The sequence below is a fragment of the Grus americana genome, chromosome 11 (genome assembly GCF_028858705.1).
Source record: "Grus americana isolate bGruAme1 chromosome 11, bGruAme1.mat, whole genome shotgun sequence".
Classification (NCBI taxonomy): Eukaryota; Metazoa; Chordata; class Aves; order Gruiformes; family Gruidae; genus Grus; species Grus americana.
Window position 1 is genome coordinate 10,495,103 of NC_072862.1, and position 25,833 is coordinate 10,520,935.

The window sequence follows — 25,833 nt, forward strand, 5'->3', positions numbered from 1 at the left end:
CCTTCCTTCCTCAACTTTTGTCTGCCTCTTCTCCTGTGAAAAAAGACCAAAAAAGGGAAGAAGTAGAAGAAGAAAAAAACCAAAGCAATTTTATCCCAGTGAAAACCTGACATGTTTTCTCATTGTTCAAAACCTGGCTTTCATTTAACAAAAATTAGCCATGAAATTGTGCTGCCTTAACCCTTGGCTGTTCTTCACTCCCTGCATCTCTCTGGAAGGCAGCATTGAGCCCATAGTTACAACCCTGTGGAGTCCGGCCCCGCAGCGCTTTGAGTCAGCCTGGCACTCGCCATCAAACCACACCACCTTCCCTTCTGCCAGCAGTGATGTATGATCCTAGAGGAAAATAATTTGATACAAGAAATCACTGGTTCCAGCTTCCAAGTGCCCTTTAAATATGTACTGAACTATTTACCACAATTACACTTATGTAATGGGCTCTGATTTGTTTTTCTTTGTTCCCAAAGCAGTAGGGCACTGGCCACATTAACATTCAATGAGAAGTTGTTTGATATTGAATCATTTCTTCAGCAGTATTATTTCTTACACAATTCTGTTTGATTGCAATCCACTTTACATTTGGTAAGTACTTACTATGAAAGAATGACCTAGCCTGCTTTCTCTTGCCTTTTTTTATTGATTTCTCTTTTAAAAGGGTTTTATTCCTTTTTATACATGAGATTGCAATGAGAGAGAGAGGCAACATTACCGAACAACTGTTTTCCTTGCTGCTCCACCAACCCAAATAACTTCACACTAGGCCCACAAAAATACCGTAATAACGAGACTCTTGCAGACATGGAGCTGCCTACACCCTTTTCCTGGGACTTTTTGTTCCTACTGGTAAAATTCCAAATTGTTCAAGTGAATAGCCAGGAATAAAGTGCTCCTTCTGAGCCCTTGATTAGACCATACACTGAATAATTGTAGGCAGCCCCACTGTGCTCCGCATTTAAAGACACAGCCCGCCGCATGCAGTTTGTCTTATAACTTGTGCTTTGCACTCACTTTGTATAGGGGTTTTTGTAAAGGAGAAATGCAGAGCACTTAGAAAATACCAACAGTGAACATGCCCTGTGGTTTGCCTGAAAGCCAAGCTGCCATCACTTCTAAAACAGTGGGCTCTTGTTCTTACATCCAGAACATACAAATTATTACAGCATGATCACATACTGCATGGGCAAATTACGCTTTTCTTGGCATTGGGCTCAATCTTGATCATTGCGCCAGCAGGATATCAGCAAAATCTTTCCTTGACAAGACGTTTCAGATGCAGCAGCACTTCCTCAGGCTTGTGTTTCGGAAGCCCCTCAAATCCCACAGCATCCCCTTGTGCTAAGGGACCGACATCCTCAGGCAGGACGACCGAAGCAGCAGCTCAGCACAGTCCACAACCATGGCTGTTTCCAGTTTTAGTTAGACCTATCTTGCATTAATTAATCCTTGGCACTAAATGCTGCAGCCGCTGAAGCGAGCGGCTGGCGAGTAATTTAAGTGATCTAATTAATATGTGTCTCATCAACGCAAATTTTTTTAAAACCTCTAAAAAGCCTGCACCAGCACGTGGAAGCACGTGCACGCAGACGCTGACACGAGTGTCGAGCAGCTGGGGCAGGCACCATCTCTTCCCCTCTGTTCCCACACCACAGCCGGGTGAGACTTCTCATGCAAACACCTCTCTCTTCTTCCAGCATCGATGTACACTGAAATACAGCGGGAGCGACCCGATGGTGGGAATATCCTGACTCACCCAGACTACATAGATGGAAACCCAGACCTCATCAAACCTAAAAAGCTCCTAAATCCTGTAAAAGCCTCGAAGAGCCACCAAGAGCTGCACAGAGAGCTGCTGATGAACCACAAAAGGTAAGAGGAGGTCGCAGCCTGCTGCTGGCATGGTCCGAGAGGAGCTGAGCCATCGGAGCTCAGCAGCTGAGGCACAAGTGCCAGCGACAGCCTGCGAGTTGGAAGGGCATGATAAATCCCTCCACTTGCAAACAAACCCAGAGTAAAACTTGCTGTAGCCCTTTCCTCTTTTCTCTGACGTGACATTTTCTTTTAAAACAAAAGCAGAACGAAAAGCCCCCTGCTCTGCCACCCCGAAGCATCGGCTAGCACTTTTCGGAGCTGCTCGCTATTGCCACCCACCTCAAGCCACAAGCACTGGAAGATGCGAGGCATCCCTACAGCCCCTTTCTCGGTGTGCCATGTGTGTTTTCTCCCTGGTCCTGTTTTTTCTATCTCCACTGCTGACTTGCCAAATCCCCAGCACCGTACAGCATTCCTGTGTGCTTTAAGATCAACCCAGAGGCAGTAAGAGGTGCAGGCTGGACGGAGCCATTGAAAGCTGGGATAGCATCAGTGTGAGATCTTCTGTACAAGGAAAAGGCTAATCACTGTCTCCCTAGCAATCAAATGAGTAAAGATAGGCTAGAATTCACATTCCTGATTTCCTACCCTATCACCCCAGTCTAACTCTTTGGGGGTACAGATACAACATCAGGATAATGACACCAGGGACTGAGAACCGATAACCACATCATTCCTTTGCGGCAGCTGTCTGAACGTCGGTGCAATAAAAGCATATTCAGTTCAGAGCTTTTTTAGAACAGCAAGAAATCTGCTGGCTTTATATTGACATTTTCTGAATACCCTGAAATATTCTGTCATGATAGCACTTTGACCATCTAATTAAAAGGAGCACAGCCTCTGTTCAAGAGGACTACAGTCATTACAAGAACCAGACACATATATTAATTCGGCAAACAATCGAGCCTGCCGGCAGGGTGCATTAATCAATACTGGCACTGGCTGGGCTTGGGTTTGATTTGATTTTTCACAGAATCAGAAGAATTACAGGGACCGTGCCCAGGCCATTCTCCAGCATCGAGGCAGGGGTAACTATACCAGCCAGATACTTTTAAAACTCGCTGGTTTGAGAGTGACCATATCCTGCCTAGCGACACTGCTCAGTCTAAAGGCTCCCCCACCAGCATTGGCTTTGATCTCGCAGAACGTTAATCCAGCCTAACCATGATGGACCAGAGCATCAAGAAATTCCTGCAATGGATGTAGCAGAGACAAACGGTGGCAGACAGGGTACAGACCCCATGGCACCAGGTTCAGCTGAATTTCGAACTGGCAAATACAAAGTGCATCATCACTTTGTACTCAAGCCCTATGCCTGCCACGGTGATATATCCACATGTGCCATCAGATATCGTCGGGGGCAGCCCCATTGTAGCCATTCTCCAACTCCTGACCACTCTCATTTTAGTTCTGTACATCTCGGGCATCAATTTAAACCTGCTTCGGCTCTGGCCTCCCAAATATTTTTCAGCAAATCTGTGAAACAAACCCTACTGCAAACAGTAATCTATCGCTGCTGGTTTCTTGTCACTCAAATCCACCAGTTTTGCTTCCTGCTACATTACTCTAGGGTGAGAGAGGGGAGAGGGGAAGCGAGAAGGATCTACAGCTTGCTCCTGTTTCTGCTTTGCTGTTGGTTTTTTCCCTGAAGCAGCAGGGCGAAGCAACTCAAATCAGCAGCTTGTGTAACAAAACCCTTACCTTAGTCAACACCTCTGGGTACTAACAACACAGGCTGATTAAATCAAAGAGTAGTAACAAATCCACAGGCAACATTGCAAGCTGTGTCTCCAGCAAGCCAAGGCAGGTTTTCTCTCTCTCAAGCCTTGGGAAAAGCATCTCTACAACATCTGAGTTCTTCCTGACTTGAAAAAACATCATGAAAGCTCTGGGGCTAATGCTACGGCTACTTTGTCCCATCATAAAGCAAAAAAACAGAAAAAACCAACAGCAATCATCATGAAAAGTGGCACTGGAAGGATGCAAGCACTGGTCCCCAGCCATTTTGTGATAGCACAGAGGTTTGCTGCATCTGGAGACCATTTCCCTCTCCTGCCTGCCAGTTCGATTTCTGATGATGTGGGATACCACCTCAGTGTCCGCCACCCTGCCAAAGAAGCTCGGTAGTCCACAGGGTTTGATGTCTCTGCTTTCAAACAACCTTAGCGAGCAGAAACCAACCAGCCTTTGGTCAACAGAACCCTCCCGGTGCTGAGCATGAGCTTTGCATTAACAGCACACGACAACCTGCCATGCCCTGGGCAAGCCCTTAGCACAGATGTGGGGAGGTCCCCTCCTCGCCTCAAAACAGACCTTCACTCAGAGAAACACCAAACACTCCACGTTTTACAATGAGACTTGTAAATACTCTCAGCCCATTGATTTACATGAGTGTTAAACCCAGCCCACAAAAGTGGTCAGGCCCCACTCCTTCCCGTGTGTGACAGCTATGAGGTCTTCAACTCGTTCTCCTCAAAAATACAACTTCCGTCAACTACTTCTAGTTCTGCATTTTCTTGCAAGATGACTTACATTCCAGCTCCTATTGCAGAAGACAGCTTGCGTAAATGTGGCCTCAACCTCTTCTTCATAATCTGTTCTTCAGTGACATGGAACTCTGTGCGGTTGCAATGAAGTCTCCCGAAATTCAGCAAATGTTTAACTTCTCAGGAGCTTCAGGTTTTTGCCTCTCTCTGACAAAGACTCAGTGGGACAAAGAGTGACTTAGTGATTTAAGTCAGGAAGCTGATGGATTTTATGAAGGCAGATTTCTTTTGACACAGAGGAGATGAGTTGGTCAGACCACTATCCTGGAAGGGCAGGAACCATCCCACGACCACACAGGAGCACATCTGGACTTGTTCCACATTCAAGGGAAGGTGGCTGGGGTCAGCTGCAGGAGGTAAATCTTAGTGTCTAAATTCAGGCATGGCATGGCAAGTGTTAGGTTTCTGAATTTTGTTTGGAGAACTTCTTTCATCTCTTTACCACATATTTATGCCTTGCCTACACATCCTTGCCATGTCCCCTTTCCTGTCAACCCACCCCTCGCAGAACAGGGCTCAGAGCAGCCCCACGTCACCTGAGATGCTTTGGGCAGCTGAAGGGGAGCCGGGCGCCTGCGCTCTGACTTCCAGGAAAAAGGACATTTCATTTTGGCCTCTTGACCCAAACTCTCCATGTCAAAAGGGGGATCGCTAGCCCTCAGCTCTGAAGCAAAGCTGGGATGCAACTGGGAGGAAAGGAACTGCCAGGACAATTATTGCAGATCAATGACTACCCCTGCTGGTGGAAAAAAAATCGTCATTATTTAAAATGCCCTCAACGCAGCTGAATCTGTCACTGACATAATTCAAACTAGTAACAGCAGGAGCCAGCCGAAGGTCCCATATCCATACCCAGCCCAGAATGTTGCAGCACCTCAATGTAACGGGATTAGCAAAACCTCCAGCATCACAAGCCCCACACACGGACAGCAAATGCTGTGCCCAGCCGAGGTCAGCAGCCTGAGGCACCATCCCAGCAGTAAGGTGCTCCCAGTAACACCCTCAAAGCCTTGTGGATGGGTTTGTGGACCAGGTCTCCCATGTTTCCATTTAGGACTGAGAAGAGTTTTGGGGTTGCCAGGCTGGCAGTGGTTACACCCCAGGGTGCAGGTGCTCCAGCCCTGATTTATCTGCTTTTTTACAGAGGCTTGGGTGTGGAGAGCAAGCCAGAGCTGCAGCGGGTACTTGAGCACCGGCGGCGAAACCAGCTCATCAGACAGAAGAAGGAAGAGGAAGAGGCAAAGAAATTGCAGTCTCCTTTTGAAAAAGAGCTGTTAAAGAGGCACCAGAGGCTGGATCAGGTAGAACCGAGTTTTGGGTCATCCCCGGGTTATCCTAACCACCTTGCACGAGGCACAGACCACAGGGGAGATGGGTGGGCTGAGGCTCAACCCAAGGTATAATGTTGCTGCCCCTTCACAAAACAGGAGCCACAGTACATCCCTCTCTGCTGCCCCATGCAGCTGCAGCACCCTCATCCTCACAGTGGGATTCACCTCGTTCATACCACCTCGCCCAGGACCCCTGCCACGCACCACTGGCCCTGGGTCTCCTCCAGGTCCCACGTGGTGTCCTTGGGGCGTGCTTTCCAGTTCAGAGCGCCCCAAATTGCATCGGGGCTGTTGCAGCACCCACCCCAGGGGTGCTCAGGACCCTGGGGTGCAGGGTGAGAGGATGCAGAAGTGCTGGAAGGTGCAAACCCTGCTGCAATCACACCCAGGCTGCTTTTAGGAGCAGTTACTGGAATGCACTCCGGCCAAAAATATGCCTGGGGAGAGCAATATTCAGCATGAGCACTTGTCAGCGGCACAGCCGTGCCCCAGGTGCTGTCTGCACCTGCCCTCTTACCCAAACCAGTGCAAGCAGGATGCCAGCTTGTTGTCGCTGAAAAGAAAGTCATTCCCCATCCTACTTGCCAGTAATTGCACTGCAAATGGATGAAACTAGCTTATTTAATTAATGACACAACTCTTCCCTTGCAATAGTACCAGCCAAGCCAAGATTACTTGAAAATCAAAGCCCAGCACTGTCAGAGAAGAACAAGGAATATGAAATAAGGTGGTTTAGGGACAGATCCATAAAGAGTTCACGTATAAAAGTGAGGCAGTACAGCGACTTACCCTCCCTTAGATGATAACCTTATGCTGAGAGCTTTTCCCAGGCTCACAGGCCTCCTTCGCCAGGAAGGATTTAAATCTCCTCCTCCCTCCTCCATGCCAGGTCTGAAGTGAAGCACTCCCCTGCTTTTTTTGCTGGAGATGTTCCTCCCTGGAGGAAAAGAAATAAATAGTGTTTCAGTTGGCCAGAAGAAAAAGAGACTCGGGGTGAACGTGGCTCTGGCGTAATGGTTTGGAAAAAGAGAGCACCAACATGTACACTGCACACTCATTCAGCTTTGGCAATAATAAGTGGACACCCAGCAATAATGAAGCCCACTGTTTTAATGTTGCTAACACACTTTGGTCCTTTAGCATGCACAGATAACAGTGACTCGTCTTTCTTACAGTTGGAGAAAGAGCAGGAGAAGCAGGAAGACCATGCACCAGAATTCATTAAAGTCAAGGAAAACCTGAGAAGAACATCGACGGTGACTGGGGACGAGAAAGCAGCGTAGCTTCTGCCAAAACCCAACAGGGATCCTACCAAGGCCGGCGCTAACATATACACGCTGACATCTCTGTACATGGTGGACACTGCGTCGTTGGGGCTACTCACAGTTATTAACACTTGCTCCAGCAGAAGGCACAAAAAAGGTTTTCCCAGCCCAGGAAGTTATCACTGCGGAAAAGGTGCAGTATTCACCGAAGAAGTACTCACACGAGGAGATGCAGAAAGAAATTGTTATTTTTCCCCCCGGACTGTGGGTTCACGCTAACCTCCAGCTAACTCTCAGTTAACCCTTGAGACACAGCGACCTTTTAAGCCAGGGAAGTCTGCAGAGGGATGGTTTGGGGGACCCCTGCTTTGTCCTGGAGGCAGGCTCACCAGGCAGGGGGTGACAGGAGGGCAGCTGCAGCTCTGGGAACCTCCTGGAAACCTGGCACGTAACTAAAAGGGACAATCTGTGTATTACTGAGAACAGCCCAGGTGACCGTAATGGCTTTCCCAAGGGTCACTGGTATTGCACCAGTGTGCGAGCCGAGCCTGGCTGAGGCTGTGTGTGTCCCAGCAGCTCACCCATACTATTAGAAAAATCAGCCTCTGTGTGCCCATACCAATGCAGCACAGGCGGGTGCAACTGTTCTTCATGAGCACCTTTAAACTGCATTTCAAACCCGTTCGAAATAGCTATTTAGGCACTTCTGCACTCAGGCAGAAAATACATCGGACCATACCATGAACACCCCAAGTGGGAGGCAAACGCTCCGTGCAGAAAGCAATGGCTGGGTGTTTTCAGCGTGGGTGTTCATGGAAGCGTGCAGTGACCAGACGGCAGATCCCTGTGGATGTAACAGACAGACAAACTGCTCCTTGCCCCTGGACTACTGAGCTTCAGCCCATGTGGTAATGGGGTAATGTCATACTGGTGTCAGGCTGCTGCCCTGTTCGCCCCGCACACAGCTGACGTCTGTAGGCACCAGGGGCTACGGGGCATGTAGGTAGCGATGTAAAACTATTTGTCAGTAGTTCTCATCCCCTTTTCCAGAGGTCAGAGCTGCCTCATTTCAGTTGCCACCTTGCAAAGCTAAAGATCTTCCTGTTGCTGGTATAGCAAAGCCGAGACAGATGGTGCATTTGCACCATGCGTGGACAGAGCCTACTACATTTATGGGGCACCTGTGCCCTGAGGTGGCCACATCCAGAGCTACAATTGCTCCTTCAGGAAGATCTCAGCTTCTTGCTCTCACATCAGCCCTGATACAAAGCCTAAACAGCATAACTCACCAACTGCCTTGGAACACTGGCTCGAGTGGCAAGCTTCCACGGACCCAGTCAGCTGGGAAGGTAATACCTGGTTAAACAATACCTACTGTCCACATCTTCAGTGGATCCATACATAAATTAAGGGAAACTGGGCATTTATCACATATTTATTAAAAAGTTACTAATCTATTCCCTACTGTCCCTGGTCCAGTGGGATGTTCCATTTCAGAGGGCTGTTGCTCAACCTGGCAGCTTGAGTAAAACCTCTGAGCCACAGCACGCATCAAGAGCAGTGACACAGCTATGGGACTTCTGTGACAGATTGGACTATAAAAGCACCTAACTCAGTTTCAGTCCTTCAGCCCCATCTCACAGCGCTGTCTCTGTGGTAGTTTTTAAGCCCCTTGTTCATCATGCTTATCCTAAACAAGTTTTTACTTCAGAAATCCAGTGCATATGGTCACTATGGGTCAAACAAGATCTGAAAGGATCTATTATGTCCTTTCTAACTGAAACTTTTCACATAGGTTGTGATTAAAGCCATGAGGAAGAAGCAGCATCGACCATTTTTTCAGGGGGGGGGGGAAAAAAGCCCAATTTCTCCAAGAAAAAAAGTGTTGCTAAGGATGCTTGTACACAGCTGTAAAGCATGCTGTATGATACTCTATAGATAACATCGTTTAAATAACAAGCCAGAATTACTGTGCTGGGTTTCGTGAGGGGTTACAGCACAGATTAAGTAACCTTGATCAAAGAGCTCAAAAAAAGATTCAGCAAATTAATTTGCAGTTTTGCCACAGATGGAAACACACTCCAGGAGAGGCAATCTGTCACTCCATATGCACCAGTGAAATCAGTGTTACCAGCTCACCCGGGCTGGGACAGGGGCATTTATGCAAGTCCTTGGGTGGGAGCCTCCGGTGAGGTCGGGGTAAGCTGAGTGCTCACATCAGCAATGAAAAGGTTGAAAATATTTTGCTGCAGTCTTCTTGAGTATGCAAATATTATCTGGGGAGGGAAAAAAAAATCAAGGTGTCTCCCTTTGATGTGGTGTCCACCAAGCACAGAGTGGGGCTGCACACCGATGCGGTCCGTGATTGCTTAGGGGTGTCTGGATCATTTTCAGCAGGTGTCCAGAAGGGAGACAGAGGGCCAGGTCATACTGTCCTAACTCGGGCTGAGCTAACAGAGCCACAAGAAACCCTTCCAGCAGTGGAGACACAGCAGAAAGCCCTGACCCGGCTGCCCACCGGCACCCCGTGGGCTGTGAGCCGGGACCCAGCCGCACATCGGCACACCAACCCACCAAACCGGCCGCAGCAGCCGGCACCAGGAGCTGCCACAGGGCCGGGACGGGCTGTAGCAGCCCCATGGCACGCAGCGGGGCACACGGCGCTTCGTCCCCGGAAAGAGCTGCAGGCTCCAGCCCTCCGTGACAGCACATGGGAAACGATGCTTTTACTGTTCAAGCCTTGGCTTAAAAATCACAGGGTTTTCCAACACAGCTCTTCTCACCCCTGCGAACTGATAACCACCTCCCTGGCTGGGCTCAGACCGAGAGCCCGTACAACTTCACCAATGCTCTTCTGCTTCATGGCGCAGCAGCATGGAGGTGGCACCTGAAAAAAAACATCAGTGTAAGCATCACCAGGAAGATTTTGGGGTATCTTTGTGTCTCTTTTTCTTTGAAATTAATTCCTCCCTATGACCCTAAAATACATTCCCGAATAAACGTGGTATATCCAGAAGATACAGATTATCAGAGTGTTGATGGAAGACGATTTTTTGCACTGTGTATGTTGCCTGTGTGGTGTATAGTCTATATTCTGTGTTGGTGTTTATACATTTTTACAAAAATATATGTTATGCAACTCTACTTAATTAACTCACACTGTTTAATGTGGACACTGCTGAAGAAATAAGCTAAACGATGATTGTATATTTTGCTCTTTTCCACAAGGAACTGAAAAAGCTCCGAGGATACAAGCAGACAACAGCCAAATAAACTGAGTGAACATAAAAATCAGTGAAGTCTGACAGCAAGTCCTTTGTTAGTGCTGTGTTAACTTACTCACCAACGAGCTGTTTTCATCATCCGTACTCACTGCTGCATCCATTGCTTATTCCTAGACTTCATCACAATTTCCTGAAAGTTTAAGGGCACAAAAATCGTAGAATCAGGCTTTGTGCACTGAAACTTCCCATATGTTCGATTTCTACCTGGTCACAGGTGCCCACCTGCCTGGCAGGGTAAGACCCACAAAGCCAAGGAAACAAATTGCCCTTGGATTGAATTTTGAACTGAAAGGCAATCCCCACGCTAGTGAGCTCACTTGGTTATTTTTAAACATTTTTAAAGTGTTTTAGCAGCAACTAAAGACCACAGATGGAGTAGATAAAAAGAGAGGATGCTTCACACGTGCAGGCCACACACACCGTGCTCCCCAAGAGCCAGGACTGCAACTGAATGCAGCAGAGCAAACGGGAAGGACTTCTCTGTCTCACTAGAGATATCCTTAACTGCAGAGACACCAACTCCCCGCTCAGAACAAGGCAGAGACGGTGCTCGGGTGCGTTTCTCTGGCACCGGGTATCTGCCGGGGTTGCCACACCGGGAGGTACACGGCGTTCCTGACCCTCCGCACCCTGCAGCACTGATGTGGGCAGTCAGCTCATCATTTGGGATGAGGGTTCGTTGACTAAACCTGTTCATCAGGTCAGGTTTCCAAAAGGTTTTCCCACCTTGTTGCCGCTTATAATAATGGCTCGCTTGTTATCCCACCATGGTGGGTCACGTACTTCATTTCCTGGCACAAACCACACAAAGGGAAACGTCTTTGCCGGAGAGCATGGCCTTTGGTGAGACACGAGACCAGGGAACTCAGGCAGGACTTTGTACAATGCTTTATCACCCTTTCACAGCCCCAGCCAGCGAGGTTTTGATGGGCTGTGCCCAAAGACTGCTTACACTAATCCCACACCTCAGCAATTATCAGCAACATAACAATTGTGGTGTGGTCCAACACACCATGACCAGGTGATCTTGTGGATTTTGTCGGTTCCCACCATAGCCCACGAGCTCTCTGGGCACCGTGCAGGCACGAGGAGCTGAGGTGCACAGGAACGCTGCTGGGCGTGCAGCTCCAGTGGCACTCCAGCTCACACTTCCCAAACACAGACCGGCAATGACCCACCCGGGCAGCACCTGAGCCTGCCCGAACGTGAGCCTGCATGAACATCAGGTTGCAAACAGGTTCGGGGACAGGCTTCTTCGAACCTCTCCTCCCTCACTCTTCCTTCAGGAGACCCAAACCCACTAGCTGAACCACAAGCAGCACTCGGGAAGCACAAGGGTGAGCGGTTCTGACTCCAGCAGAAGGAAACAGCAGAGCATATAGAGAAAGCCCGTGGATCACCTCAGAAAGATTCTGCTGCCTCCTAAGCGCTGGCAACCCAGAGTCACCGTAGGATGTGATGCTGTGCAGTACGGAACGGGATGCCAAGCAGCACGTCCATAGGACACCCTATTGCTCTGGGAGGGCGACAGAGCCACACAGCATCTTTAATCTGCCAGACTCATCCCTAACACACCATCCACTGCCCATAAGCACACTCATTGCATCACAGTCAGCTGTTTTGACTTATTGCTGTTCCTCGTGACTGCTGGGCTTGGTTCACTCAGGCTTAAGCTTAGAATTATAGTTTTGCAAAACTACATCTGATTTCCCATCCTTTGTTTAACTTCCCGTGTTAAAGCAACTCCATGGTCCGGTGAAGCCCACCTGCTTCACCTCCTTCCCTCACAAAGCAATTTCCAGTGCGAGACAAGCAGGTCTGAAGCAGCAGCAAAGAGACATCGATGAACTGCGGGCAGGAGGGACTCCTCTCCCGCCTGGCTCATACCAATGTAGCCAGGGAGTGTGAGGTGCCAGCTCCCGCTCGCTGGACACCGGCACAGACTGCAGCAGGGACAGACTCGGGCCGGCCAGAGATGAAGGCAGCACGCACCCCCCCGGCAACCTCCTCCCCCCCAGCACAGCACAGCCTGCGAGGCACACCCCAGGTCTCCTGGCTTGCACCCCAAACTGCAGAAAGGGCTGAGGGCAGTGTCGTGACCAAGCTGGGAAAACCTTGAGCAAGTCAAATCTGCAGGCAAAGAGTAGTGAGAGCCCAAGGGGTGCTCTGCTCCATTCTGAGCAGACACACACACAAAAAAAAAAAAAAAAAAAAAAAAAAATACTGGGACAAGGGCATGGTGCCACTTTGGTGATAGAAGTGGAAGTGCAGCCTCCAACACACAAATAGCCTGAAGTGAGATCAGAAAAATGACATATTTTTTTAAATGCAGAGGACGCTCCCACCCTTTTGGCACTGGGAGCTGCAGGGTTTTATGCCTAGCAGGCGCCGAGGCCGCTGCCAGCGGAGGCCAGCTCCAGCACGCTGCTGCGCACACGCAGAAACACCCACGGGCCGAGTCAAGCTCCATTGGCCCCGGGGACAAGGTCCATGCAGCGGGGACACCGGGAGCACAGCCCAGGCAGGTAGGCAGCAGCCAGACAGCTCCTGAAGGACGCCTGGGACAAGGTACGTGGGGACTTGCATTTGCACGTAGCGGACAGACAGATTTTTCTTACACAGCCTCACAGAAGAGGGAGCTGGCGGCTGAGCCATCCCCGCGCTCCAGCGCAGAGTCCAGCACTTCCCGGGACAGCTGAAGGGCAGGTCTGGGTTACTCCAAAACACGCTGCTTTGAGGCTTTTCTCCTTCCCAAAACAGTAAGACGCCCTGAACTAAAGGTCTGAGTATCAGAAAAACAAGAAAAAAACCCACCATATTTACAAGAGTTTCCAGAGTTTACATTTCTTAGAGTATTAAAAAAAGTTCAGGAAGTCAGGCAGCCCCTTCAAGGGAAAAATCTGCTTTATTTCTGCTTTATTTTCCACATACCATTCTTTTTTTTTTTAATTAGTATCCTGCGACAAATCCTGCTAACACAGGAATTACAAGGTTAGGAGTTAATGTAAAGCCGAGCCCCGTGGGAAGCAGGACGGAGGCAGCGCGGGCAGAGCTGCTGCGAGCGCGGGTCCGGGAGCCTCTGAGCCGGCACCCGTGGGGTAGGCAGCAGCACCCAGCGGGGGGGGGGGGGGCAGGGCCAGAAACTCCCTTAAACATTAACACACACTTGTGGGATATTCCAGCAGTAACTTCTCATAAAATATTGGGGACAGACTGGTCAAAGAAAAATATTTTGTGGTTAAAAAAAAAAAATAATCATAAAACCTGCATTTTGAGCTCTTAAGAGTGCCCTAAATTTTCATTGTCCGTATCATTCCAATAAGGACAAGACAGTGCCTAAACATTCACGCAACCCCTGTTTGTGTGGTGGTTTTTTTTTTAAACTAACATGGGGATGTGCCTATGTACGTACAAAGTACAGTCCTACAGCTGTTCTGCTGAGCACAGTGCCCTGCAACAGCTGCGGCGCAGGGAGCCATGCCCCAGACTGCCCGTGCCGGCACATCTTGGCCAACCTACTGAACCTAACCGTTCCTCGCTGTGCCCAACACCTTCACCAACCACCCACTGAAGGGGTGGCCAGCACCTAATGAGCCCCATCCCTTCCCAGAGCAGCTCAGCCTCCAGCATGGCTCTGCTAGAGACCGGCAAGTACTCGCAGGGCTCGGTCCTCGGCAGTGTGAATCCCGACCTCGCTAGCGAGAGGCAAATGGCCTCCTTCAGCGTGGAAAAGCTCACAGCCTGGCTGGACGGCGGTGCGGAGCACACTCGGATGCGCAGGGCGGTGGGTGAGTGAGGCTTCGAGGTCCGTGGCTGCGGGCTGGTATGGGGCACGCCTGCGTCCCCGCTGCTTCTGCCCCTCCTTTGCATGGTGGGTTTTGTGCTCCCCAGGTATTTGCTTATCGCCCATCTCTCAAAAAAATGGGTGTGTGGAGTTGGAGTCTCTGCTAGCGTAAATCAACACGACTCCTCCGCAGCCACTCCCGCTGTCTGAAGCTTTTCCCCTTCCCTGCTCCAATCCCCAGTCTCGCTGGCAAGACTGGTTAAACTGGAACACAAGGGTGACAGGGGTGGGCATCTCTGTGCGAGGGGGATGCGCGCCGGGGCCAGCGCTGCTGCGTGGCGACGCTCGCCATGCGTGAACCACAGCCAACGACCCTCCTCGGCACATCAGGCTCGTCCAGGTGGGGAATTCCTCGTGTGGGTTGGCTCGGCCAGGCTGAGCTGCTCCTACTTGTGATGGGTGTGGTGAGAAATGACTGCGTACTCAGAAGGAACAGATTTTTTTTAAAAAAAAAAAAAAAAAAAAAAAAAAAGCAAGTTCTTTTGCCTCTGTAACTATTCCCATATGATAACCTTACCAAATGAAAACGGCACAGGCCACTGGGATTGCACGCTGCAGAGTGCAACTGGAGTTCAGTAAAACCTTAAATATGCACAGACTTAAAGGTTTCAAGGCAAAAAGGGAGCAGCGAAAGCGTTCAGGCTGACACAGAAAGAGCAAACCCCAGAGTCGCTTTGCAACTCTGCGAAAGACTGGTGAAGTCCCGAGCCGAAGTGCTGGTGCTGAGTGGGACGCCCGGCAGCTCCGGCTGTTAACCACCCTCTGGGCAAAACCTGGCTAACCTCGGCTCTTGCTGCCGTCACAGCCCGGGAACAGCCATCGGAGACAGAGGGATCCACGGCATTTTCTGTCAGAGGCACAAAGTCACCTCCGACGCCCTGACCAGGGACGGTGCCTGACCCCGCAGGGTCACTATTCCCAGTTAACAGACCCCTCTCAGCCCACTCGCCTCCCCTCTCCTCCTCCTTCCCCACACCCACCGCTTCTCAGAGTTAGGCACTGGCAAAATAAAACCTGCCTGCAGTCACCCTAAAAAGTCACAGCATCGGTACGCACGCCCCCAGACCTGCCCGTGCCGTCGGAGCGGGGCTCGAGGCACCGCCTGCACCTCCCCAGCCCCAGGAGAACCAACTCCTCTGTGTTGCGTTGCAGTCGAAGCCATCGAACGTGACCCTGTATTTAGCAGAGAAAACCAGTACTTCCAGAGCCAGAATGAGAGGTACGAAGCGGCAGTCAGAAAGGCTGTTCATCTCCAGGAAAAGATGCACGAGATGGGATGGACTGAGAATGGACCTGAATTTAAGTACATTTACAGGTGATTTTTATTTCTTTTTTTTTTTTAACGTATAACTAATTTTGTTAAAAGTTTTGTATACCAACAAGAATCGTTTTTAGCAAAGGCTGGGAGAGGCCAACAGTTTCCCAGAAAAGGTTTTGATACAAACGTGCTGCAGGTTTTTACTTTAGCAGCATGCTCAGGCAAAGGGAAAACAATGATAAACGGCAGGGAACTTCTCAAAGAGCAGCACATGGATACAGAGCGATAGATCACAGCAGTTCACATCCCCAACGTGCTATTTCCACTTCAGCAAGCTCCTGACTTGTGCTACAGCTCTCATACCACCCCTCAGACATTTTTAAATGTATAACCAGAATTAAGAGTGGTGCTGTTTCAGTTATGCTACTGACTTCCAGAGAGAGAAAATGTCATTTTTAATTTATCTAGAAAATCCATATTGTATGTTAAAAAAGAAAAAGAAAAAAAATAGTTTGTAGGTAAATGGAATAAAATATTTTTCACAATCCTTTCCTTAAAAAAAATTTCTTAACACTTTGCATGGGGTTAAGCTCCACATTTGAATTTTAATTGCTTATCCTTCTTTCGTTCCCCCTTTGCTAACTAAAAGTACCAGTTTGCTGTTGGCCGGTGCACACTGTTAGCTTGGTGGGGTTACATACCTAGTAAGGAGTGCAAGTTCAAAAGGGCGATGCCTGAACCTTACAAATCACTGCTGACACGCAAAGTCACTTTCCAATATTTAATCATATGAAGGGTTATAATTTTTATGCTAAGCTTTTCACCACCTACAGTGAGCAGGACTGATAAAGGGGGAAATCTTCCATCAGGAGCTCTTGGACCCAATCATTATATTTGCAATAAAAAAGCAACTCTCCACTCCTCCCTCAGAAGAAAAAAAGAAATCCCAGGGGATTTTTAAAAACCTGACAAAACTCAACCGCCTCTCCCACCTAGGTTTGCTTTCACCAGCCCCCCCGCCCGATGCCAAGCGCTGCGGCAGGGCCAGCCCTGTGCTGCCAGGTTTTGCTGGATTGAGAGCAGGACAGCTCTCCTCTGATGAAACACCAGGTGAGCACCAAGCTCGTACTGACAAAGCCCTGGTGCCTCCTGGTGCCAGACACAGTGAATCACTTGCACAGATTTAAAAGCCAGCTTTTTTCAATCGCTGTTAAGGTAACATTATTTCTGGATGGGCTGCCAAGGGTTCATTAAGTCTTTTCTCTGTTAATCAAAGCAATTTCCCTTTAACGTCTTTGTTCGTATTATTCCCCCCACTTTTTCAGCATGACTGATTCTCTCTCAGGGCCACTATAAAAGAAAGGGCACAGTCATTTGTTAAAAATAAAAGCTATCTATCTGGAATGAGATGCTCACTAGAGCACTGCAGTAAAGCAACGCACTAACAGCCATACAAAGCTACCGAGAACAGCGCAGCCACTTATTTCTAGGTGTACTTATATCTGTGAGGTGATTCAACCATGTTCTGAGGAATCCCAGAAAGAGGGGCTATATTCCTCATATTTTCTTGGGATTTCTTGCACACACACACACACGAAAAACCCCCCAACCTTAAAAGAAATGAGTTTCTGATTTGCACCATACTTACTGTAACTAGTCCCCATACACAGCTTCTGGAGTAGTGCTTTTTAGGATGTATGAGGAGATGGAGATGCCGAAGGACCTGACCAGACAATAAACCAGAGGTTACAAGGATGTATTTAAATTTTTCCACAGGAAAAAACATCCAAACATCTGAAGTCAGGTCAAATCTCCACAAACCCCAGTATGGTTCACTGACAGTGAGTGACAGCAAACACCCAGGGAATAGTACAGCAACAAACCCAACGTGCTGAGGTATCTCCCCAGAATGGGGAGGGGAGGGTTCAGGAAATCCAGGTCTCAGGTGCCTACTTACGTAATTCAGTCTACACAGCGAATTGCCAGGGTCTGGGGGTTTTAGGGTAGGGTGGTGGGGTTTTTTTTTAGCTCAGCCTTAAAATGTGACTTAAATAATCAGGAAAAAAGAATCCTATGAAGCAAAATAAAGATACAAAGGGCTCACAGGCTATCAGAGCCACAGGAGCTTTGGAGCTGGGCTGTGTTTTTAGGAGCTCAGCATCTGCTATTCAGAACAGATCACTCCTCCAACAGCAAGTGAAATAATGAGCTAGCAACATTTCATAACTATGTTATGAAAGAAGGAACAAAAGCAGCTTGGAAGAGCATTTACCCTGCAATACTGTCTGGGTGCTGGACATTGGGTAAGGTATGACGACGTAGAAATCAAAAGGCAGCAGGTGGTACTGTCTGGTGACCACTGCGGCATCACTGCCTCGTTCGTCGCATCCCAGGAACTTCATCCATGTAAAAATACCCCTTGTGCCTTCTCCACAGGGCAGTGTCAGGAGACATTGCATTTCTCCTTCACCGCATCTTCATGAGAAGTATTTCAGTGCTGGGCTCCGACAAACAGATCGCCAAATGGATGCCTCTCGCCACTCAGTATCAGCTCATTGGAAGTTATGCCCAGACCGAACTGGGGCACGGTAAGGCTGCAAAGAAAACTCAGCGTTTCTGTAGGACAAAAGGCTCTGGCCCAGGTTCTCGGGGGAACTTGAGTTGAAGCTGCCCGTGCTTCACCGGGGCACAGGGGGAAAATGCCCCCTGCATGTTAGAGGTTGATGTCCTCAGCGTTCCTCTGCAGGCTGGAGATGCGCTGGCTTTGGTTTTGCCAGTGTGGAAAAAATAATGAGCGAGGGTGAAAGCTCATGGTTAGATACCAGGCTGTCACCATCGGTGGAGGGGATCAGCCAAGCAGCTTGTCCAGGTTGATGGTTGTCACCATGAACCAGGCAGCTTGCCCGAGTACCATGTGGCTCAAGAGATCTTTGCAGGAGATGGTGTGGGGTTGGTGCAGGCATCGTCCCACAGTTCTCATCAGGAAGGTAAACCACAAAACCCTGGTAGTACCCACACCAGCCTTGAGGGGTCCTCCATTCTCTCCATCCTTGTGATACTCCAGGAGATTGTATTAATTTTTTTTTTCTTTAAGGAACTTATCTTCAGGGTTTGGAAACAACAGCAGTCTTTGATATTACTACGCAGGAGTTTATACTGAACACACCAAAGATCTCTGCCATGAAGTGGTGGCCTGGAGACAGTAAGTACCACACACAATATTTTGGTTTTCCTCATTTGCCTCCTTCAGTTACTCAGTCTGCCCTGCTCAAGCTCTGTGTTTGAGGGCCCGGGTGCTAGCAGAGGACTTCAGTAAGAGATGCACACATGGAGAGGAAAGTGAGAGACCAAAGGGGTTTGTACAAGTTCAAAGGCCAGAACAGTGCCACCATCATCTATCGAAAGCCCTTGGGCAGCAGGGCTGGAGAACTTTGCCCAGGGAAACTCCTGCCTCTGCAGGAATCAATCTTCTCTTCTTTGTAATTAATATTCAGATGACCAAAAACTGCAGGGAGGTCATCAACGTAAAGGATCAGCATAAAGGATTCAAGTCATCAGCCAGCCTCAGCATAAAGGATTCAAGTGTGCAATTCATGGCTCCCTTCAGGAAGGTATTTCACAGAAAATAGCTGGCGTTACTCTCTCAGCCACAGCACATCCCACTCTCTCAGCACAGCAAGAACTTTAGCTACTTATTTTTTCTCATCTGCTGATGCAAACTGTTCATCCAAGCCTCACGGGCAGCAACAGAGGCAGAAGGATAACACAACTTCTGAGAGCCAAGAGCAAGCTCAGAGCACAGATTTAGGCAGTCTCCAGCTTCCAGCATCTGTGGATCACGCCTACGCTGACCCGTACGTCAGCGAGACCTAACGCACAATTAGCACCAACTGCTATTAACTGGGGAAGTCTTTGTACTGTACGTTGTCTTAAGGGAACAGGGCTGTTTTTCTTCTCGCAGTGGGAAGGTCAGCGACCCACACAGTGGTCTTTGCTCAGCTGTACGTCCACGGGAAGTGCTACGGTGTGCATCCCTTCATCGTGCAGATACGCAGCCTTCAGGACCATTCACTCTGCCCAGGTAAATGACTCCAGACATCACAGCACTCGTGCAGGTGCTTTGCCTATTTTGTCTTTAAATGTTTTCTAAAGCATTGGGCCCAGGGAGAGTGAGCACCAAGGCAAATACCCAAGGCATAGCTATCATTAACCCCAACCTGTTCATCTAAAGGAAGATTTATTGCATGCTAAGCCCTCTTCTTAACCAGAACCCCGGGCTACTCTGATCACCTCTACATTAACACCTCAGTTCTGACCCAGCCAACGCCAGTAACAGACGGATCACAGAAAAACCATGAGGCATTCAAATGCCTGTTTCATCCCTCAGGCAAGATCACCCATGCTGGGGTAGAAGCAGAGCTGAACGCACCCTTCTTTGAGATCCCCAGCCTGCTGCAAAATGGGGAGAAAAAAGTTGAAGTGGAAGTAAGCAGGCCATGTTTTCTCCCGCTGCAGGCATAACTGCAGGAGACATTGGTCCCAAGATGAATTTTGAGCACATTGACAATGGGTACCTCATGCTGCAGAATGTGCGCGTCCCCAGGGAGAACATGCTGAACAAGTTTTGCGAGGTACGTACACACTCACATCACAGGAGCGCCCATCAGACTCTCATTGCCCAGCCAGAGAGATGACAGGGACCTGCTTAAATTTAGGACAAAAAATCTTCCTTTGAGGTGTCTGCGAGTCTCTGCAGTTTTAGCAAGGGCAGAAGTTACCTGAATCCGAAATGAAACTTGGTGTCAGGAATTCCACGTTCAGAGGATGGGGATCACGGGGCAGGCAGAACCTATCTGAGCCAGGAGCAATAAGAGTTTGTCTCTTCAGATGGATGTTTGATCCATCATACATAAAAATACTTAGTTTTGCATTCAATTAAGGATTTCAATGTCCATTTTTTATTCTATGCATAGAGATTACACAGCCATCCTAGTACTAAAGTATCGAAGAATCTAACATCCTCTCTGTACTCCAGGTTCAACCAGACGGCACCTATGTAAGATGGGGATCACAGAAGATTAATTATTTCACAATGACTACAGTGCGCATTTCCCTCATTTCAGACGAAGTTGTAATACCTCTCATGAAAGCTTGCACCATTGCCATCCGATACTCTGCGGTTCGCCGGCAGTCCAAGTTAAAGCCTGGGTAATGCCACGCAAGTCCGCAGCGGTGGGAAGGGGACCGTACACCATCTTCCCCCACGCCAGTCTGTATTTCTGCTCTTCATCTTATCTTTCAGCACATCACCGGCTTATTTCCTGGCCCAGATAGGGTATTACAAACATGCTCCCCCGTTATTTACATTAATGAACGTCAAAGTACAAGAGAATGTTTACAGTTCTTTCTGAGATAAGTTTCACAGTTTGAATAGCTCAGTGGTTCATACAGGCAACTTATTTTTCTTAAAACTGGCCTTCCCGTGTAATCCCATAACTCAGCAGAATCCAGACGAAGCAGACAAGTTGCTGAATTCCATTGCATCCTACTAGCAGGCATGACACTAAAATACCTTCCAACATCCCCAATTCCAATATCCACACTTTACAACACTGAATTTTATTACTCTGGTAAGAATCCCTGTAATTTTTAAATAGGTATTTTAATTTGAATGGATTTCAAAAATTTCTGCTTAAATATCCTTTCAAAAGCAAGAAGATCCTAATGAGAAGGCGGTTTGGTTCAAACACAAACCAAACACAAGAGCACAGCATGCTGAACTGCTGTAATAACCAATTCCATCATTCGAAGTCCTGGGTGTACTAACCACAGCAAAAGCAATGAAGAGCATCTTAAAAAAGCTCAGAAAGCTTAAAATAATTTAGACTCAAAGATCCAGCTTGAAAAGCAAAAGCTTTTCAGAGTGCAGTGCCACCGCCCCCCCTACAACACCAAACAACTTGCTGTCCTCAAAGGCTTCATCCTCTTCCTCTCCTGCAGTCCCCGTTCCCCCTCTGCACGGACGGATCACACAGAGACTTTTCCACTCTGGTAGGCTGGTTCACCAACAGGGCAGAAAAATCACTTTTTTTTTTTTTTTTCCTAGTCAGGCTTGCTTCTCTAACAGCTTAGCAAGCTGGGCAGGTTTGCTGCCACAACATCAGCTCAGTCCTGTTCACATACTGCTTCTTGGTAATGAAAAATGCCGGTTTTCATTATGCAACAGGTAAACTAACAGTAGCTATGTCTGTGTCTGCACTTTCCCTACTTCATCAGCTGTCTTCCAACAGGGAACAAGAAGCAAAAATCCTTGACTACCAGACCCAGCAAGAGAAATTGTTGCCCCAGTTGGCAGCAGCCTATGCCTTTCATCTCACCAACAACTACCTGCAGGAGCTATTCAAAAAGGGGTACAGCGAGATCCAGAAGAACAACTTCGACAGGCTGCCAGAGGTGAGCTGCAGCAGGATTCGCTCCTACAGCTGGTTTGCACCTAGGTTGCGCTTCTCGTCTCTGAATACCAAAGTATTTTAGCAAACTGGACAAGCATTCCTCTCACCACCAGGTAACTGGAGAAAGAGGGAGCACTAAGAGATCAAATGGCTTGCCCTAGGTCCACAGCCAGTCAGCAATAGCATTTGCTTTACTGTCCCAAATTTTTGGCTTTGGGAACTATTGCAGAGTGAAAAGTCCTTGAAAAGCATGTGTGTTTATAAAAACCTTGTTCCAAGTAGCTGGTGGTGCAAAGCGTTATTTCACAACTTCACCTACAAATGCACATGCAAATATTCACTTCTGAGCCAAAACAAAAATGTGACTTTTTAGATAGACCATAAGATTTTGCAACTGGAGGCCTGAAATGAAAACACGCTCTGAAACAAGGGCAGCCAAAGCCACTGCTGGTTGAGAGAAACCCAAAAATGCATAAACTGACCACAGTGTGCCCAGCACGAGGGTGTGCAGCATCCCAGCAGAAACCAAAGGCCAGGTTCAGGGAGCAGCTGGGTGATGCACCAGCACACAAAGGAGGATCCAACAGGGATTTCATGCCCAGAAATTGCACAAAATTAAGAAAGGAAACTTACTGGAGAATTGCTTTAGAACACTTTCACCATTAACCCTGCCTTTTATTTTTAAACAGCTCCACGCACTTTCTTCGGGCTTTAAAGCCACCATTACTCAGTACTGCACTGCAGCAGTGGAGATCTGCCTCCGGGCATGCGGGGGACACGGCTACTCCTTGCTGAGTGGACTCCCTTCCTTGTATACAAAAATACTTGCCTCTTGTATTTACGAAGGGGAAAACACCATTTTGCTCCTGCAAACTGCCAGGTAACAATTCAAATTTGTTCATCTAAAAGCCTGCTCCCTCATTTACTCAACCTCTACCAGTTCTTCTCCAAAACCAGTAAAACCAGCTACTCCTTTCTCACAGCACCTTCTAAAAATACAACTCAGGACATAAACTATTCATGTCTTCTGTCTAACAGGCATGGAGGTGTGTGGGAATCGGATTATCTCTTCTATTTTTGGTTTGGGGATGTACGCAGGTGCTGTTCTGCATAACCTCATTTTCCTCTTTGTCTAGTAGCACAGCAATATCATTGCTATACAAGTTTTGCTTTTTTTTTTTTTAAGCAACCGATGTAACGTGATATTGGTAAAGAGAGGTTGATTCAGAGTAGGCAAAGTTGTTGGATACTGAAAGCGGATGAGTCATGCTCCAAGAACACCGCTGTCCTCTGAACACACAGACTGGTGATTATCTGGAGTAGATGAAATACAAGAGAAAGAAACCACAGCTGCTTGAACTTTTAATAACGTGCTTTTACTAGAAGGAGAAAACCAGTGCACTTCCCAGGGACAGAGGTGCTACCACAAAGCTCTGTGCTTGCATGCACAAATTTCTGCACTCGTGACTGCCCCTTCTTGCAAGATCAATAGCAAGGTCACGAGAAACGCTGTAACCTTTTACTTCCAGACCTGGTCAGTCTAGGTGAGGTCATAACAAAGGTGCCAAAACCAGTAAGTGAGCAGGGAACGCTCTTTGGACACATGTTTAGCTCCAAGAAAGGCTCTCATGTTTGTTAACATAAGGTGACCGTGTGTTGGGGATCACAGGGTAAGACCAGACCACCATTAAGACTCCCGGAGCATTAAGACTCAGGCTGCAAAGTTGATAACGTATCTTATCACCGTGCTGCTGAGACTGCTAATAGCCACAGCAAGTTTCTTCCTAAAAATTCATTGCTTCAGATTGCTGTAGTATTAAATATGGTAGACAGGCTACCTCTGAGACTCATCACTGATGAGGTTATTGTGCATAACACGCAAAACAAACGGTCATTACTTGTTCAAGTCCATTCTGGACCACCGCTGGATGGGTCACACCTTGCTGCTCCTCACCCAAGCCCACTTTACTTTTTGCACGACCATTTGCTGTGCGGGGATCACAACCATAGCCTGCTCTGACTGCTACCCTCTTCCCAGGTTCCTGATCAAATGTTTCATGGCAGCCAGCGCTGGCCAGCCCGTTCCACCATCTGTCACTTATCTGGCTGCAGCGAAACCCGGGAAGTGTCCAGCCAAGAACAAGTTGGATTTTCTCAGTCCAGATATTTACACTGAGGCCTATCAACACACGGCATTCAGGTCAGTACGGAGGACGGGAGACAGAGTTTCTCTCTCTGACATCAGAAATGTGTTAAGAGCTCAGCTTCTGCCTTGCTTTAAAGGGAGGTAAAATAACATGAGTTACACAAGAACTGACACCATCTGCTCCCAAAAGAGAAAAGGAAGACTCACACAGGACTAACAGCCATGTCAAATGTTCAATAGGAAGCTTTCATATTCAGAACATCAGAAGTTTTTAAGCCACGTGCTACCTAACAGCTATATTCCATAGAGCTGATTCTATACCGAGCTGATGGCACTATTTAAGTGTATCCCAGACCACATCACTATGTTGCCATCCAGTAAAACCTGTAGGCAACTGGACCCCATGCCATTCTATCCAAAAAGTTAAAATTTCACATACCTGAGAAACTGATGTTTGTTTTCAATTAACACCACAGCAAACACAGCCTCTCACTCTGTCTGTAGCCTTTCAACTACACACTCAACTACTCAACACAGATAAAGAGTGTCATGAGTGGTCTCATTAGTGTAATGTGCACGTTTATGGGCCATATAGGAGTCACCGCTGAAAACCAGGTAAACAGATGGACAGCCCTGCTGTCATTCCAATCAGTGTAAAACCAGAGCCGTTCTTCCAAAAGCTTTGGTGTCGATGGGGGCAGGATTTGGATCCCTGTGTAGAAAAATAGAAACATAATGTAATATCCATCTGATATTACCACTGCTTTATTTTGCTTTGCAAACTCTCCTTACACACAACCCAAGAAAAATTCAGCAGACCCCCTGGTAAACTACCCTGGAAGCTGAGAAGGCAGAAATCCTTCAGTACCGGGGTGGTCTGGCTGCTTTTCCCAATTTGTACTTAGATTTTGCATTACCCAAGTTCACTCATACTGAGTGTAGATAAATTCAAATGTCAGAAATGCCATTTTGCCATACAATGACACATGAGCCCGAGTATGAAATGAGTGCGTGTGGGCTGTTATATTCATATGCAATATGCTTTTTCAATTTTCCAGACTCATAAGCAGCACAGCGGTGAAACTACAGGACTTGATTCAGTCAGGAGTCAAAAAGCACGACGCGTGGAACCAGTGCACAGTGCAGCTGGTGCAGGCTGCAAAGGTTAGTAAAATTTATCTGCTTATTTGATGTTTGTCTTTATGATACAATATGCAACAGAAACAGCACGATTAGCTTGAAGTCTCAGTGCTCTTTATTGTTTTCTGTGAGCATCTAAGGGACACCACAGAGATCAGGGCATCGCTGTGGCCTGCGTGGTAGAAAAATCATAGTAAGAAGCAACTCCTGATCTGAAGAACTTGCTGTCTGAATAGGCCAGGTAGAAAAAGAGTAGAGGGACTAGAAATGAAAGGGAGGGGAAAAAAAAACCCCAAACCGAAGAAACATTCATGGTTATGCTGCCACTACCAGCAGAATCAGACTTCCCATCCCCTCCCAACTAGATGCCACCATCTCCAGCTAACGCTCATTTTTTGGTAAGAATCCAGCGTTTCTGGCTCCCAGATGAAAGCCTCCCCAAAGCCACCCTACTCAAAGCTGGTGGAGTCACAGCAAGGGTTAAGCGCGCCTGGTATTTCTTACATCCACCACTCCCACAAGGAAAGGTAACTGCAGGGGAAAAAAAGGGATAAGTGCAATGTTAATTACTGCTGAAAGAAAAATCAAATCAGCAAAGTCAAATTAATAGCAGACACAAAACCAACTCCGAATTCATATGGATTAGGCAACCAGCATGCCTTCAGCTGAAATAGGATCAGGACAGCAGCATTTGCTCC

The 25,833-nt window shown here is 47.9% G+C and overlaps 2 protein-coding genes and 1 long non-coding RNA gene across 13 annotated transcripts in view; 2 read left to right on the forward strand and 1 right to left on the reverse strand.

The window, feature by feature from the left end:
• FAM107A (family with sequence similarity 107 member A) overlaps positions 1-10,302 on the forward strand; it is a 31,782-nt gene extending 21,480 nt beyond the window's left edge. For 2 of the 3 annotated variants that reach the window (XM_054838212.1, XM_054838213.1), the window contains 3 exons: positions 1,692-1,866; positions 5,560-5,716; positions 6,922-10,302. In XM_054838212.1, the coding sequence (XP_054694187.1) occupies positions 1,692-1,866; positions 5,560-5,716; positions 6,922-7,029 (440 nt within the window). In that variant the 3' untranslated portion in view covers positions 7,030-10,302. The remainder of the gene's footprint in view (positions 1-1,691; positions 1,867-5,559; positions 5,717-6,921) is intronic. The other variant, XR_008578819.1, reaches the window with a different exon arrangement.
• The window catches only part of LOC129211322 (uncharacterized), a 26,454-nt gene continuing 621 nt past the window's right edge, over positions 1-25,833 (reverse strand). Inside the window, exons 2-6 of the long non-coding RNA XR_008578821.1 lie at positions 24,435-24,707; positions 10,355-10,425; positions 9,795-9,898; positions 6,536-6,683; positions 1-33 (exon numbers count right to left, since the gene is read on the reverse strand). This is a non-coding gene — a long non-coding RNA (uncharacterized LOC129211322). The remainder of the gene's footprint in view (positions 34-6,535; positions 6,684-9,794; positions 9,899-10,354; positions 10,426-24,434; positions 24,708-25,833) is intronic.
• The window catches only part of ACOX2 (acyl-CoA oxidase 2), an 18,962-nt gene continuing 5,855 nt past the window's right edge, over positions 12,727-25,833 (forward strand). The window contains exons 1-13 of one of the 9 annotated variants that reach the window (XM_054838186.1): positions 12,752-12,820; positions 12,918-13,054; positions 13,906-14,083; positions 15,292-15,454; positions 17,834-17,985; positions 18,492-18,599; positions 19,359-19,478; positions 19,913-20,028; positions 20,433-20,605; positions 21,688-21,850; positions 22,539-22,729; positions 23,888-24,049; positions 25,054-25,159. In XM_054838186.1, the coding sequence (XP_054694161.1) occupies positions 13,924-14,083; positions 15,292-15,454; positions 17,834-17,985; positions 18,492-18,599; positions 19,359-19,478; positions 19,913-20,028; positions 20,433-20,605; positions 21,688-21,850; positions 22,539-22,729; positions 23,888-24,049; positions 25,054-25,159 (1,614 nt within the window). In that variant the 5' untranslated portion in view covers positions 12,752-12,820; positions 12,918-13,054; positions 13,906-13,923. Of the gene's footprint in view, positions 12,864-12,898; positions 13,055-13,490; positions 14,084-15,291; positions 15,455-17,833; positions 17,986-18,491; positions 18,600-19,358; positions 19,479-19,912; positions 20,029-20,432; positions 20,606-21,687; positions 21,851-22,538; positions 22,730-23,887; positions 24,050-25,053; positions 25,160-25,833 lie in introns of those variants that run through there. The other 8 variants (XM_054838190.1, XM_054838188.1, XM_054838191.1 and 5 more) reach the window with 8 other exon arrangements.